We start from the raw sequence: 14,065 nt of genomic DNA on the forward strand, positions 1-14,065 counted from the left end.
TTCCTTTTCATATTCTTTTCCATTATAGGTTATTACCAGATACTGAATCTAGTTCCCTGTGCTGTACAGTAGGACATTGTTGTTTAGCTATTTTATATATAGTAGCATGTGTCTGTTAATCCCAAACTCCTAATTTATCCCTCATCCCCCTTCCCCTGTGATAACCATAGTTTGTTTTCTATGTCTCTGAGTCTATTTCTGTTTTGTAATTAAGTTCATTTGTATCACTTTTTAGATTCCACATACAAGTGATACCAAATTATGTTTGTCTTTCTTTGTCTGACTCACTTCATGTACTATGATAATTTCCAGGTCCATCCATGTTGCCGCAAATGGCATTATTTCATTCTTTTTAATGGCTGAGTAGTAGTCCATTGTGTGTGTGTGTGTGTGTGTGTGTGTGTGTGTGTGTGTGTGTGTGTGTGTAAATAACACATCTTCTCTATCTATTCATTTGCCAATGGACGTTTAGGTTGCTTCCATATCTTGACTATTGTAAATAGTGCTGCTATGAACACTGGGGCGTATGTATCTTTTCAAATTAAGAGTTATTTCTGGATACATGCCCCGGAAGCCCCGGCCCACCGGCTCCACTGAGAGCCGGCACCGTGGCTGGAGGGGCTGAGAACGCCCCACTGTGCTCTGGGAGCCACGCATCTCCCCACGAAACCACCCGCAAAGGGGTGCTGCTAATAGGGGTGGCCATTCTCTGTAAAGCGTCTCTGATTAAACAGATTTAAAAAAAAGAAAAGAAAAGAAAAACATTCTAGGAGAACACAGCCAACAAGTCCATTTTCAAATACCTTGCCAAAAGGAAAAGTCCACGTCAGTACTTATTAGAGAGAATTATTTTAAATAATGTGGAAATAATTCAATTTCCTAATCATTTAAAGTGGATCAAAACAGTTGTCATGTAGAGAATCCCCAAGTCAGCTGTGCGCCCTGGGCTTGTCTCTGTATGACAGACACAAAAATACCACTTCATGGGACAAAAATCAGGCACAAAGGCTCAGAGACCCGCGCCCTCGGCCCCACTAGGAGCCCTCGGCAGCCCGTGAACAGAATGACGCAGCATCGCACCTCAGCACTAACTCTTCCCACATCCACACCGTGGGGTCCTGAAGGGTCCCTTCCTCCCCCGAGACAGACAAAGAGGAGCTTGTGCTGCTAAACGCACCCCTCGGGGTCATCAACAATCGACGATCTCGCATCAGCCCCGGTGCTAATGACCAAGTGTGGCACCCGCCTTACGGTCTCAGACGGCACGTGACAAAGTCCAGCCCCATGCAAACAAGACACCCCGGCTACACGCATCCAGTAGAACGTTTTAGTGTGAGCACCGCCGGCCACTCGGATCGGGGAGAGCCACGACTTCCTGTGGGTCCGCTGGGCACAGCAGAGCCACGTGCCTCGGGGGTGGCACCTCTGGGACCCCCTGAGTCTGGGGCGTGAGGACTCCGGAAGGTTAGGGTGGTTGACACAAAGTACAACGGGGCGACAGCACCCTCCAAGTGAAGAGCGACCCTCCTTTACAGCTGCCATCCAGCTCGTGGCCTGGGGGGCGACCACGTGCATGTGACGTGATTGGTTACAGAATACTTGATGTTAACTTGTTTGGAGGAAAAGAAAGGTCTATCCCATAGGAGCTATCTGGTCCCTCGGGCCCCTGAACGTCCATCAGACGCAGAAAAATGTGCCAGCTAAAAGCAAGATGGAATCCAAAGCTGAAGAAAAGCAGTAGCCTCTCAGGCCACCCCTCCTGGTGCCTGGGCGTCCTCTAAACCCAGGAGAAGGTGAGGCGAAGGATGCCAGCGACCCGGTGGCTGCCGCTGGCTTCCTAGGAGGTTGGGGGATGGAAGGACAAACTCACACAGCACCTCCACCGCATCAGCAGTGAGGCCTTCAAGGAGCGAGGAGATGCCGGCCCCACGCACTTGCCCAGCCGGCAGGCACCATCTCTTGGGGGCAGGTGGACACCCCGCATCCTCACCACCCTCTGCAGCAGCACATCCTAGAGGGGACCCTACAAGCGGCTCCCCCGGCTGCAGGAGGTGGCGGCAGAAAAATTACCGCGATGGCACAGATGGAAAGTTCATGCTCAGGGCCGTAAGCCACGGCCGCAGCCCACTGGTGTGCTCGGAATGCTGGCTCGGCCAGACTGATGGTCTGGTCCACAGACAGACAGAATTTGCATTTCATTAGCTAGACTTAAAAATCTACCGTTGGAAAGTGATTCTGATGTCACTTTAAACACCATAAATATCATATTTCTTCAAGCCTCAGTGAGTGTGTATATGCGTGCATATGCTTTAAGAAATCAATGAATAAAGAAAAAATTCAGAGAATCTAATTTAGCAGTAGTGCTGAAGAAAGCAGAATATTTTGCTTAAACCAATCTTTACCTCGTTTAGTTTCACTTGGAGTTGGAGAACCTACAGGGAGCGCCCGACTAGATTTTTCTTTTTATTCAAATGTGTAAAACAAAGCACTTTTCTTTCTTCCTAAGATCTCTTGTGACCTCTTGTGGTCTTTAAGAAAATCAAATTCATCATTTCTAAATCATATATTCCATTCACAACTTTAAAATGTCCAGGAGCGGGATTGCTGGATCATGTGGTGACTCTGTTTTCAGGTTTTCAAGGAACCTCCGCACTGTCCTCCATAGTGGCTGCAGCAATGTGCACCCCCGCCAGCAGCGGAGGGCCCCCTGTCTCCACACCCTCTCCAGCATTTATGATGTGTAGACTTTTTGATGATGGCCATTCTGACCTGTGTGAGGTGACACCTCAACTGTGCCGTACACCTGAAACTCTAAGTGGACTACAACTTTTTTAAGTAAAAATTATTTTAATAGGTTTTGGAACCCGTTTAGCTTCTATTCATTGGAAAACGTCACTTACACGTTATAGAGGATGGCAACTCTAAATGACCTCAAAGCACATGCAAGGCCAATGAGCGGCCCCTGCCATTTACACCACCGGGATCTGACCCAAAAGTGCACGTCGGCACACGCTCGCTCCAGCTGGACCGTGAACCATGTTCTGTTTGCTGGGGCACCTGTCACGACTCAAGAAGACCACAGCGAAATTCCTAGGTGCTCTCCAACTTCTTTTTGAACGCTTTAGGATATTTACAATTTAAGCATCAGAAGGTTCATTTATATAATATGGTTCAGAAGTCAAACTTAAGTGGATTCCTAGAAAACATGAGACTATCACACGCTTAATAAAAATAACTGCTTTAAAGGGTGAGACGTTAGCATTTAAAAACCACCAAAGAGATCTGCTGTGTCACACTGTACCTGCAGTCAACAGTAGTGTACGGCACACTTCAGAGTAGATCTCTCATTAAATGTTCTTACCACAATACATTAAATTAAATCAAAATTTAAAAAATAAATAAAAATCAAAACCTCCAATCTTATGTTTCAAAGTCCTAAATTTTTTCATCTGTTTTAAATAGCAGTAATGTTGACCTAATTTAGTTAATTTTTGTTATTAGCAAAACAGTGGTCTTCTATTAAGGAAATCTGAAATTACTTCACAGCACTGACTGGTAGCACACGTCCTTTCCTTGGTGAGTCCTCTCCCAGCCCCCAAGGACTTGAAAAAGGCAGGTGCCCCCCTCAGAAAGACCACCCCAGTGTCCCTGTTTAATTAATCAATTAATTAATAACCTTAATTATCCCCCCAAAAAAATTCTTGTTTGTTTTTCTCCTGGGGGAGGTAATTAGGTTTGCTTGTTTATTTATTGAAGATGTAGTGGGGCTTGAACCCAGGACCTCGTGCGTGCTAAGCACGTGCTCTGTCACTTGAGCTATACCCTCCCCCCCTAAAAAAATTCTTTTAATTTTTTAATTTTTTAAATGTGTCACCCTTCCCCTTCTGCAAGCAAAAGCATCAATTCTCATAATGTCATCACTCCCTCTGTATTTCACTGCTATACAGAAAACTGTCATTCCATAAACAGCCCTTCCTCATCGCAAAGTGCCCGCTGTCATCTCTTTGCCACCTGGAAGGACTGTATTCCTCTCGGGATTTGCTTCTTGCAGATTTCCTGGACAATCAGGACCCTCAGAGGCTGAGTAGCAAGACCTCGGGGAAAGGAATCGTGAGGTTTAGTTCAGGCCAGGATGAGTTCATAACACTGAAGTTTTCAAGGCACAAGGGAAGCAAGGGGAAGGAAGGAAGGGAGGATGGAAGGAGGGAACGGGGGAGACCAGCGCATAACCGCCAGCTACTACGCACTTCTAGGAGCCAGCGCTGGGCTGGCACATTCTATGCCTTTTCTCTGGTGACCTCCATCCCAAAATGTCACGTGGGGCATCAGTGAGGAAACGTGCAAGGACGCCACTTACTTTTTTTAAAGGGAAATAAATAGCTGACTCATTTAAAGTTCCTCAGGAAAATCACTGTGGATCCTACAGAAAACCCTGCCGCTCCCTCAAAGGATGAGGGACGACTCCAACTCCGTACATGCAACAGTTTAGACAGAACGGGCCAACTCCTTGAAAAACACAAATTACCAAAACTCACATTAAAAATAATAAAGACTTGAATAATTCTATAGCCATTAAAGAAAATCGGGTGAAGAAAGGTCTCCCCCAGCCTCCAGCCTCAACCGACCCCATTTCCAGTTCAGAGATTATCCAGATGGATGATTAAATGTGTGCATGTCGAGTAGACAGGTCTCTGGGGGAGGGGGAGGGGGAGTGAACGGTTACAGAGAAGGGAGGCACATTTCCAAGTCTTTTCTTTTTTTACTCACTAGATCACCAGTTTACTACAGAAAGATGCAGCTCAGGAGCAGTCAGATGGGACTGAGGCACAGGGCAAGGCGTGGGCAAGTGCTCAGAGGTCCCGGGTCCTCTCAGGCCCACCGCTCTCCCCAGACCTCCGCGCGCTCACCAGCCTGGAAGCTCTGTGTTTTCTTAAAGTGTGGGCAAGATGTGAAACTTGGACGGTGGGGACTGCTGTGTCTGCAGTGATACCACCCCTTTCAGTCCTGATTTGGAAATACGTCTTCTCTCTTTTTTTCTCTTGGTCAGCTTGGCAAATAGTTCATCTATTTTATTCATCTCATCTGTGTCTTTTTAAGTTTCCAAATCCAAGGCTGCCTTTTTTTGCATTCATATTACTCGATTTTCCCACAATCGTTTGCCACTTTGAGTCCTTGGCTTCTGCAACACTTCTCTCCCTCCCTTCCAAGTTTATTATCACTAACGGCTCATTTTCATCTTTCCAAACTCTGTGCTCATCTTCTGCTTTATCCCTTTAAAATCTCCTCCTCAGCAAGATCGTCTCCTTTATTCTCACGATCTCCTCACTCATGAGGACTTGTACTTCCAAACTCTCTCCTGCCCATCTAACACTATTGTTTCTGCTTTCAGTCAATGAATCCATCATCCCCCGAACTTGAAAACCCTGCGTCATTACGAACTCATTCTCGTCCTTCAACATCTCCATCCAACTGGCAACCAAACTGAACTTTCCCTCTCAAACTTTTCTTTGCATCTCTGCACCTGCCCTGATCCAGTCCCCAACCTGGATCTCCTTGTCACTGTCAGGATCTCAGCCGGCATCGTTCTCCGCCGACTGCTCTGTGCTCCTCCCCTCCAGGCCACCGATCACATGAAAATCGGTAATTTGTTAACATGCACCCCAGACCATGTCTGTCCTCTTCAGGGCTCCCTGCTGGTTTCAAGTTGAAACAGTTCTGCGTCTGCTCTCTGGGGTCGGCTCTTCCTCACGCCTGCCCATCTGCCTGGTGACAGACATTCCAGGTGCTTTCCCGCCTCCATGCCTTCATCTGTTCTGTCTCTCGGGCTAAGCTCTGACTCATCCTTCCTGACCAGGTTCAAAGGCTACCTTCTCTGTGAAGCCTCTTTTAAAATTTTTTTTCACTGAGGTATGATAGCAGTGTAAAATGCATGGAATTTAAGAGTGCAGTTGGGTGAGTTTTGACAACTGCATACACCCAAGTCAACAAACAGAGCACTGTCACTCCCGGACTCCCCAGGGCCCCTCCCACGACCACTGCTCCCCTCCACCAGACACAGCCCCCGCCCTGCCCTCTCCCGCTGCAGGTTAGCCCTGGCTGTTCTGCACAACGTCAAAGTCAAGGCAGCAGCACCTGCTCTCTCTTCCTGTGTCCGTCTTCTTCCGTTCGGCATAAACTGTCTGAGTCTGGACACGGAGTTCATTCCGTTTCACTGCTGAGTGGTGTCCATTGTGCGGACGCACCGCGGTCTGTCCACGTGGACTTGCTGATGGGCATTTAGATTTGTGTGGGGGGGGTGTATGACCCTGTCTTCATCCCTCTCTGTCCTTCCCTCTCCAAGCTACACAGCATACAGTCTACTCTAGGTGGTCTCTTTCCCCCGCTCAACTCTAATATTAAGAATAGCATTTAATTTCCTTGGTCACCGACACGTGACCTGAGACATGCCAAGTGCTTGGTTCCCGTCAGCTCATCCAATCAGGACACCAGTCCCACGCAGCAGACAGCACGCTTACACCGCTGATAGAGGGGACACGAAGGCCGCAGAGGCCTGGTCCTGCTCTGAGCTGACCCCTCCGGTGAGCAGTGGGACCAGGAGCAGGATCCAGACTGACCTGACGTCATCATTGCAGACTCCTAACAATGACGCCTGGTAAACATTAGGCTCTCACTTTTTAAAAATTTAGATTCAGTCCTTTCTAAAAAAAACCCCAGCACTCATCAAATATGGCAACGGTTAACCCCAAAGATACAACTTAGTCTCCACTGACAAAGTCAAGTAACTGCCCTTCTGAGACGCTCTCATACGCACGCTTATTTCAGAGCAGCCATTCTAGTTTGCTCAGAATTTTGTGCATCAGAGATCCGGGAGGATGCGGCCGGACACGGCTCGGGTCCTCTTGGGCAGCTGCGGTCAGACGTCAGCTGGGTTGCAGATATAGGGTTGGGGGCGGCTCGTCCTGGCTGCATGTCCACACGGCCAGATCTCCAGCACAGTGGTCTCCGGGCAGTCAGCCTTCTCCCCCTCATTTCTTCCATGGTGAGCATCCCAGGAGAACCAGGCAGAAGCCTCCTAGCCTCCCACGTCACAGAGCATCCTTCCACTGTGCCACGTGGGCTGAAGCAGTCACAATCCGTCCAGATCCATGGAGGAGGACACAGATCCCACCCCTCCACACCACAGGAGAGCATGCAGGACGGAAGCTGGCCTTTGCTGGAAAACAGGGCCTGCCACAGCCATCGCCCTAAGATCGCTGAACTTCAAGGCATGTACGTGGACTTTTGATGGTAAGAGCTTCAGCTTGGAAAACTCCTCTTTGGAGTCAACAGACTCATTTACCGAAAGCCAGAAAGTAGGTGGGCTTTACTGTGGAAACTAAATAGGCAGATTTGTTGTTACGTTTGTTTCATTTGAAAGTGACTGCGGTGCGTGATTTCAGAGACCTTCAGGTAGAAGCCCGCAGCCCGCGGACCACACAGCACCAAGCCAGTCTCATCAGCCAGCCCTGAAGGCGATGTCCTCAAGGGGAACTGGAAACAACTCCAAACGAAGCAATGCCGGGGGCAGTGGGGGCTGTGAAACCACCTACCTGAGCCATAATCGCTTTCAGCGTGAGCTGGCAACTTACAAGCCGTCTGTAGGGCGAGCGTCGGCGGCGACGCCCAGGTAACAGGGGCAGGGCCCCAGCCTTACCTGGCTTCGCGAATGTGCAGCTGAGGGCGGTGGCTGTGCCTGTGACACACGTGCACCGTGAAGTCCTCGTCACACAGCAGGCTCGGCGCGTTCCCCACTTGCTCAAACACAGTTATGAGCGTCGAGCCTAAATCACAGACAAGAAGGAACGTGGCCTCGCTTTACCGAGGAGTGACTTGAGGACCTCAGAGCCAACGCGCTTTCCACTCGGAAGTGTGCTGTAATTCTTATCATCAAATGGCATATCATCCATTTGGAACCTGGAGACCATGCTCACGTCCCATTCCCAGAAGCCCCATTTGAGGGAGATTTTCTTTTTTTTAATGGAGGTGCTGGGGATTGAACCCAGGACCTCATGCATGCTTAGCATGCCCTCTACCACTGAGCTCTACCCTCCCCCCAGAAGCCCCACTTTAAGCATGAATTTCCCATATAGCGGCCGGGGCTGGGGGGTGGTGGAGCGGGCCTTACCGAGGCTCATGTAGGACGGCACAATGAGAAAGATGAAGTGGAGCTCTGGCACTTCCCTAAACACGGTCCTGGAGAGAGAGAGAGGAACGGGGTCAGTACACAGCCGCCCCGTCAGCAGGCACCTGCGACGGGCGCCTTCGCTGTGGGAGGGAGGCGCTGGTGCATCCAGTGGGCTCCCCGGCTCCCTGCCTGCAGAGGCAGCAACATCTTCCTCATGGTTCCTTTTTCTCCTCTGCTTTTCTTCGGCTCCCAAACGGCCCCTTTTCTATCCGCTCCACGGAGCTGGTGAGACTCGAGGACGCCAAGGCCACGTGGCACACCAGATTTCAGCTGATATTAACCTCTGACCTGGCATCCGGATGGGCTGGTGTGACATTACAAAGCGACCTGAAAGCTGAGGCCACCACTATTCCCAAGTGTCTGCGCAGTCCACCCACGGGGGCCCCAGGGGTCACGTTTCCACATCCCCTGTTACTCAGGGGGCCCCTGCAGTCTGTCACGCCAGTAAACATTTTTAAGGATAAGATTGGGGAAAATGATTTTTAGAAACACCTAAACCCTTTATCTTTCCCTAACTCCCCCAAATCCATTCCTTTAAAATGACCTGTTTTCCTCCAACGATAGCAGTTGGAGGCATGTGTGGAAGGTGCGTCCATTCAAAGGAAGGATGGCTTCCTTTCAGAAATACACGCTATTCAAAGTAAATGCTTTAATAGAGCCGCAAGTGACAAGCAGATTGAACACCTCAAAGAATTTCACGTCCTTTAAAAATATTTTTTAACCCTCCACAGGGATAAAGACATCCACACATTTTTGTCTATGGGGGACTGCCAGCTCACCCCCCTCCAGGTGTCACCGTCTGCAAGGCTGCAGCCACTCACCGAATAATCTCTTTGCAGCAGCCGACAGAATACTCATCCACGGCCACAAAGAGGTGCATGAACAGCGTGTTCAGAGGCTGTGGAAGAAAAGAGGATGCGACTGAGTCAGCATTCGGGCTGTCGGAGCAGAGCAGGGGTGGGAGGAGAGTGGAGGGGCAGCCACAGCACCGAGCTGCCTGGTTCCTGGGGACGATATTTTACATCTGAAGTGAGGAGATGCCCAGGCAGGGTTCAAGCCGCTCTCTGTCTTCCCAGCCCAGGATTTTTCAAGCAAACAGGAATCTTAACGACTTCAGCGCATCCAGCCCTCCCCGCTGCCCTCACTACCGGCCACAGGCGGGGTTGCGCGAGCGAGGGAATGAAATCGATTATTAACTCAGTGGCCTTGTCCGCAGGGTGTCTCTGCCAAGTGACAGACAATCACCCTTCCCCCGAGCCTCTTGAGTCAGCAGCTGCTGCTCTATTCAAGGAACACGAGGGAAAGACTCTCATGAATCTGGAGGATGGAAGGTAGGCACCATGTTAGGAATCCAGTGGCTTGTTTTGTTCAACAATCCGAATCAGAATCAGATACCACTTTCCGGATCCAGAAAACCTGGGAGCGGAGAACTCACAGGAGTGTAAGTCTAACATGACTTTCAGGTTAAATCTTCTGAGTTTTTAAAGAGCTCTGCCCCTAAACTTCTGAAGACTTCTTAAGTGGTCAGTAATGAGAACTGCTCCAGACATCCACACATTGGTCTGTTCAGCTCAGACCCTCGTGTTTAGGGGCAAATCCTCAAACGCTGGAGCTCCTGCAAACGTGAAGTGGCTGAGTGCTGAGGGCAGCGCCTGCACCTGACCCGGACAACAGGCGTGCTGTCTGTGTCTCGTTTTCTCAGCAGTTTTATACATGGCCTTAGGTGACACCTTGCACACCGTGTGCCTTGGTCTTCCCTCCGGCGGGGTGGCACGTGCCTTGGGAACGCTCACAAGGAGTGTTTACCAGGCATAAAATGGTGAGAGAAGAATCATGAGTTTGGTTCAGCAGCCTGAAAACTACCCCAAGGCAAATAACACGAACCCCAAAGTCCAGAAAACAACAGCGACAGCGCAGGTGGCAGCAATGTGGGCGCTTCCCACGGACTGACTCCCCTAATCCCACAGCACCGGCTTTACATTCTAAACAGGACAAGCCTTAGGAGCACATGGCTTGCTACTGGGCTGATTTAGCTCCTCAATTCTCTCTTCCATCAAACATATTATAGTTCACTAGTTATTCCTTGGCTTTATGATAAAACTCATCACTTCAGTGGCAGATGCCCCTGGAGTAGGTAATATCTTAAGCCTTAAGGCTCTACACCAATGCTGTCTAATAGGAAATAATTCAAGTCACAAATGCTCAGCATATATGTGATTTTAAACTTTCTAGTAGACATATAAAGAAAGGAGCAAGGATAAACTGGTGAAATTAATTTTACTACATTTTACTTAACCTAACATATTCAACTTATTAGCCTTTAAGAAGCAGTCAACATAAAACTTGTCAATGAGGCATTTTACACTCTTTTTGGAACCGAGCAGGACCCTATGGGGGTCTTCCTGGGACAGACGTGTCCCCTGCTGCAGCTCCTCTCTGAACTACCCAGGTAATAGCATCTCACGTATACGCCCTGAGTTTTTCAGAGGCTAAAACCACCACCAAATGGAAATTAACTACTTAATGATCATGAGCAGTGGCCCCCCCAGACCTTCTGGTGCCTAGGGGTTGATAGTGTTGACTGCCCTGTTACCCCTACATCAGCCAATCAGAGAACTGTGCACAGCTGATCACTACCCAGGGCCACCCCTCCCTCACTTGGCCTTTAAAAATGCTTTATTGAAACCACTGGGAAGGGGCAGGGTTTGGGGTTTGGGCGCACAAGCCACCTGCCCTCCTTGCTCGACCCTGCAGTAAACTTTTCTCTGCTCCAAACTCCGACAGTCCAGTTTGTTTGGCCTCAATGTGTGTCCGGCACACGAATTGCATTTGGTACGTTTTTTTTCCTACTAAGTATTTGATGTCCGTGTATACGTTATCCTAACAGCTCAGCTCAGTCAAACGAGCCACATTTCAAGCGCTCAAGAGCTACGTATGGCTGGTGGCCACCTTACCAGACAGTCTACCTCTGTACTGCTCTAGGAAGTAGTTTTAAAGAAGCACTCTTAAGAGAACAGTTTATGAAGAACGGTGTTAATTTATAATTTTCAAAAAGGTAAAATCATGACCCATAATGCAAATACCATATGCACGTATCAGAGATTGATTCAACCCATCAATTTGGGAGGCAACTAGCGAGATGATTAAAAAAAAAAAAAAAACAAAAAAAACAAAAAACAGCGATTCCCTGCCCTCGAGAGGCGGGCTTCAGGCAGTTTGACGAGGGAACATTAGAAGATTGTGGGGTTAGATACAAAAGAGGTCCTGTCCCCCTGGGCCAGAAACTGTAGCCTTTGAGGTTATCTCCTCCACCAGACAGAAGCCATTTACATCTCAAACAGACAAAAATCGACAATCTAATCAGTGTTCCTACGGAATTGGAAAACAGCCCAGTCAACGGAAAATCGCTCAAAGGTACAAGCACTGCCTGAAAGGCTCTTTTTGGTGCATTTCCACGTTGGAGATAATTTTCCTGACAGTGGTAACAGGGAGCGCAGAGCCCAGGGGACGAGGGGGAGGCAGCATCTCCCTGAACAGATGTGGGCAGCGCGGGGCGGGGCCTGTTTGCGCGCATGCGCGAACGCGCTCATTCCCGCCACCTGCGTTCCCCCGGCTGCGGGGAGGACACGCTCCGGAGCTCCGCTGACAGGGGCAGCCTCTGTCTCTCTGCAGCAGCTGGAGCCAGACGCTGGCCTGGCTCTGACAGGCACCAGCTACCAAAGCCCAAGTCCCTGGGAACCGCTGGTTCATCGACAGGTTGTCTGTAACGTGTCCACTGCTAGAAGACATCAGATGAGCCAGAGTCCACGAGGGCACTTTGAAAATTACAGAGCATGACTTGGATCTGAGGCTCTGTTGCCTTTTACGGGGGCAAATGTGTAAATGGCAAGGGCCCTCCCAGCAGGCCAAAGGCTTTGGAGACCTGGGAAGCCACGTCCTGACCCTCCCACTAATTCCTTGCTCCCTCATGGTCCTCCTCCGAGGCCTCCTGCTCTCAGATCCCCCTTCCCTCCCCACCAGCTAATTCCATTTCTGTCCATCATGTCTTATACATTCTGTTCTGAGTTTTGAACTGCTCAGTCTACAAACTAGAAAGATATATATGCAAACATTTTTCCCTGCAAAATCCAGGCTGTTCTAAGGAGGAAGGTGCGTGGTTACTTACTGTGCACGGGATTTCACTGTCCAGCTCCCGGAACACGGACACCCAGTCATGCTGCCGGGCGATATTCCAGTTGGGATAGTCCAGAAAGGTGGCCTGGGCCATGATCTCCTCCTGGTCATTGTGGAGGGTAATGGCAAGGTTTGCCTTTTCCCTGTGGAAACAATGTGAATTGCACACATGAAGACGATACCAAAAGGGAGGTGAAGAGGGTGTCGTTGTCTCCCACCTTTGGCCACTGGAACTTGGCAACCACGGCGAAAGGTATGATAACCGTTGGGAAAGGGGGGAGCGATTTGGCAGCAGCCCTGGGAGCGCATCTTTCAGGACATCTAGTGCAATCAACGGCACTTCCACCAAAAATGACATTTCACTAGAAGGGTGTTACGTTTATGATATGAAGCGTCCAATACCCTTCCCTTGGAGGCGGACTGGGCAAGTCGTCTGACTGCAGGTTTTTCCCTCCTCTCCACGTTGCCAGTTCCGCTGTGTGGGCCTGAACATGCAGTTAGGCTGGCCAACTGTCCCCGTTTGTCTGGGACTGAGAAGGTGCCCAGGACATCGGACTGTTGGTGCTAAAACCAGAAAAGCCATCAGTAAACTGGGATGGGTTGGTCACCTTCCCACAGCAGCAGTGCTTGGGGTGAGGGTGGGGGGGCTTGGGCCGGGTGCACCCCTGGTGGAGTCCCCCGGGGCTGAGGGGTGTGACTTCCTGTGAGACAGGACAGTGGCTGTTGCTGGCTGTTGGCACTGAGACTGACATCCGAAGCACAGGGTTTCTGAAAGGTACCCTCTGTTGGTACCCGAGGTGATCGGACTCGAAACATGCAGAGCAATTTTTGTTTTGAATGTTATATCTTCATTTTTATAGTTACCTTCCATTTACAGGAGGGGATACCAGTTTTCCATTTATGATAGTGATGTAATTTTTTATTGAAATACTTATTTAAGCCAAAAGTGAATTATTTTAAAGAAAATAATTAAATACAAGAAGTGCATGTGTGTGAGAGAGAGCTGAGAATTTGGCCCACCTTGGTCAGTATTTTAAACCACTTTGTCCAAATCCTGAGCCCAAGTCCCTGGGCTAATGGATCTACTGGAATCCGAGCACCTGCAGTACCACCGAATCCAGCTGCAGCGATGGGGACCCTGAGGGTCTTGTAAAGTGGAGGCGACTGGGTGAGTTGATAAAGATGAGGTCCTCCTACTCTTACTCTGCTGGCTGCGCCACAGGGGCGTCCTCAAGGTCCCTCCCAAGGGCTGCCCCGTGACGTGGCCTGTCATGGCAGCAGGAGTGGTGACTTAGAGACAGCACGCCGTTTACTACGTGGACAACCACTTGTATGTAACTTGAAATGCAGTTTTCATTTTCTCAGCTGAATGGAATCTACTGGTGTTTTAAGTTAGAGAAAGAGAGATTTAAATGTTCCTTCAAAAAGCAAAGAAGGCAGAAGTTACCCATATTCCTGTTAAGGAGACCAGGAGAGAAGACAGCATACGACCACAGAGGAGAGACCGGGGGAAGCTAGAGAGAAAGTCATGTGCGCTTCCCAGCGAGGTTTCTGCTGGAGACTGATGCGGCATCAGTGCAGTCGGAAGTAGGAAACACAAGCAGGGAGAGAAAACTAATTTGGAAAAAATCACCCTTGATACCACCTCCTATTAATAACTGACCACTG

The 14,065-nt window shown here is 49.4% G+C and overlaps 1 protein-coding gene across 7 annotated transcripts in view; it reads right to left on the reverse strand.

The window, feature by feature from the left end:
• CFAP61 (cilia and flagella associated protein 61) overlaps positions 1-14,065 on the reverse strand; it is a 257,667-nt gene that overhangs the window by 228,911 nt on the left and 14,691 nt on the right. For all 7 annotated transcript variants that reach the window (XM_072943713.1, XM_072943712.1, XM_072943711.1 and 4 more), the window contains exons 3-6: positions 12,390-12,540; positions 9,046-9,122; positions 8,165-8,232; positions 7,694-7,820 (exon numbers count right to left, since the gene is read on the reverse strand). In XM_072943713.1, coding sequence (XP_072799814.1) covers positions 7,694-7,820; positions 8,165-8,232; positions 9,046-9,122; positions 12,390-12,540 — 423 coding nt within the window. The remainder of the gene's footprint in view (positions 1-7,693; positions 7,821-8,164; positions 8,233-9,045; positions 9,123-12,389; positions 12,541-14,065) is intronic.

This window comes from Vicugna pacos, chromosome 19 (genome assembly GCF_048564905.1).
Source record: "Vicugna pacos chromosome 19, VicPac4, whole genome shotgun sequence".
Lineage (NCBI taxonomy): Eukaryota > Metazoa > Chordata > Mammalia > Artiodactyla > Camelidae > Vicugna > Vicugna pacos.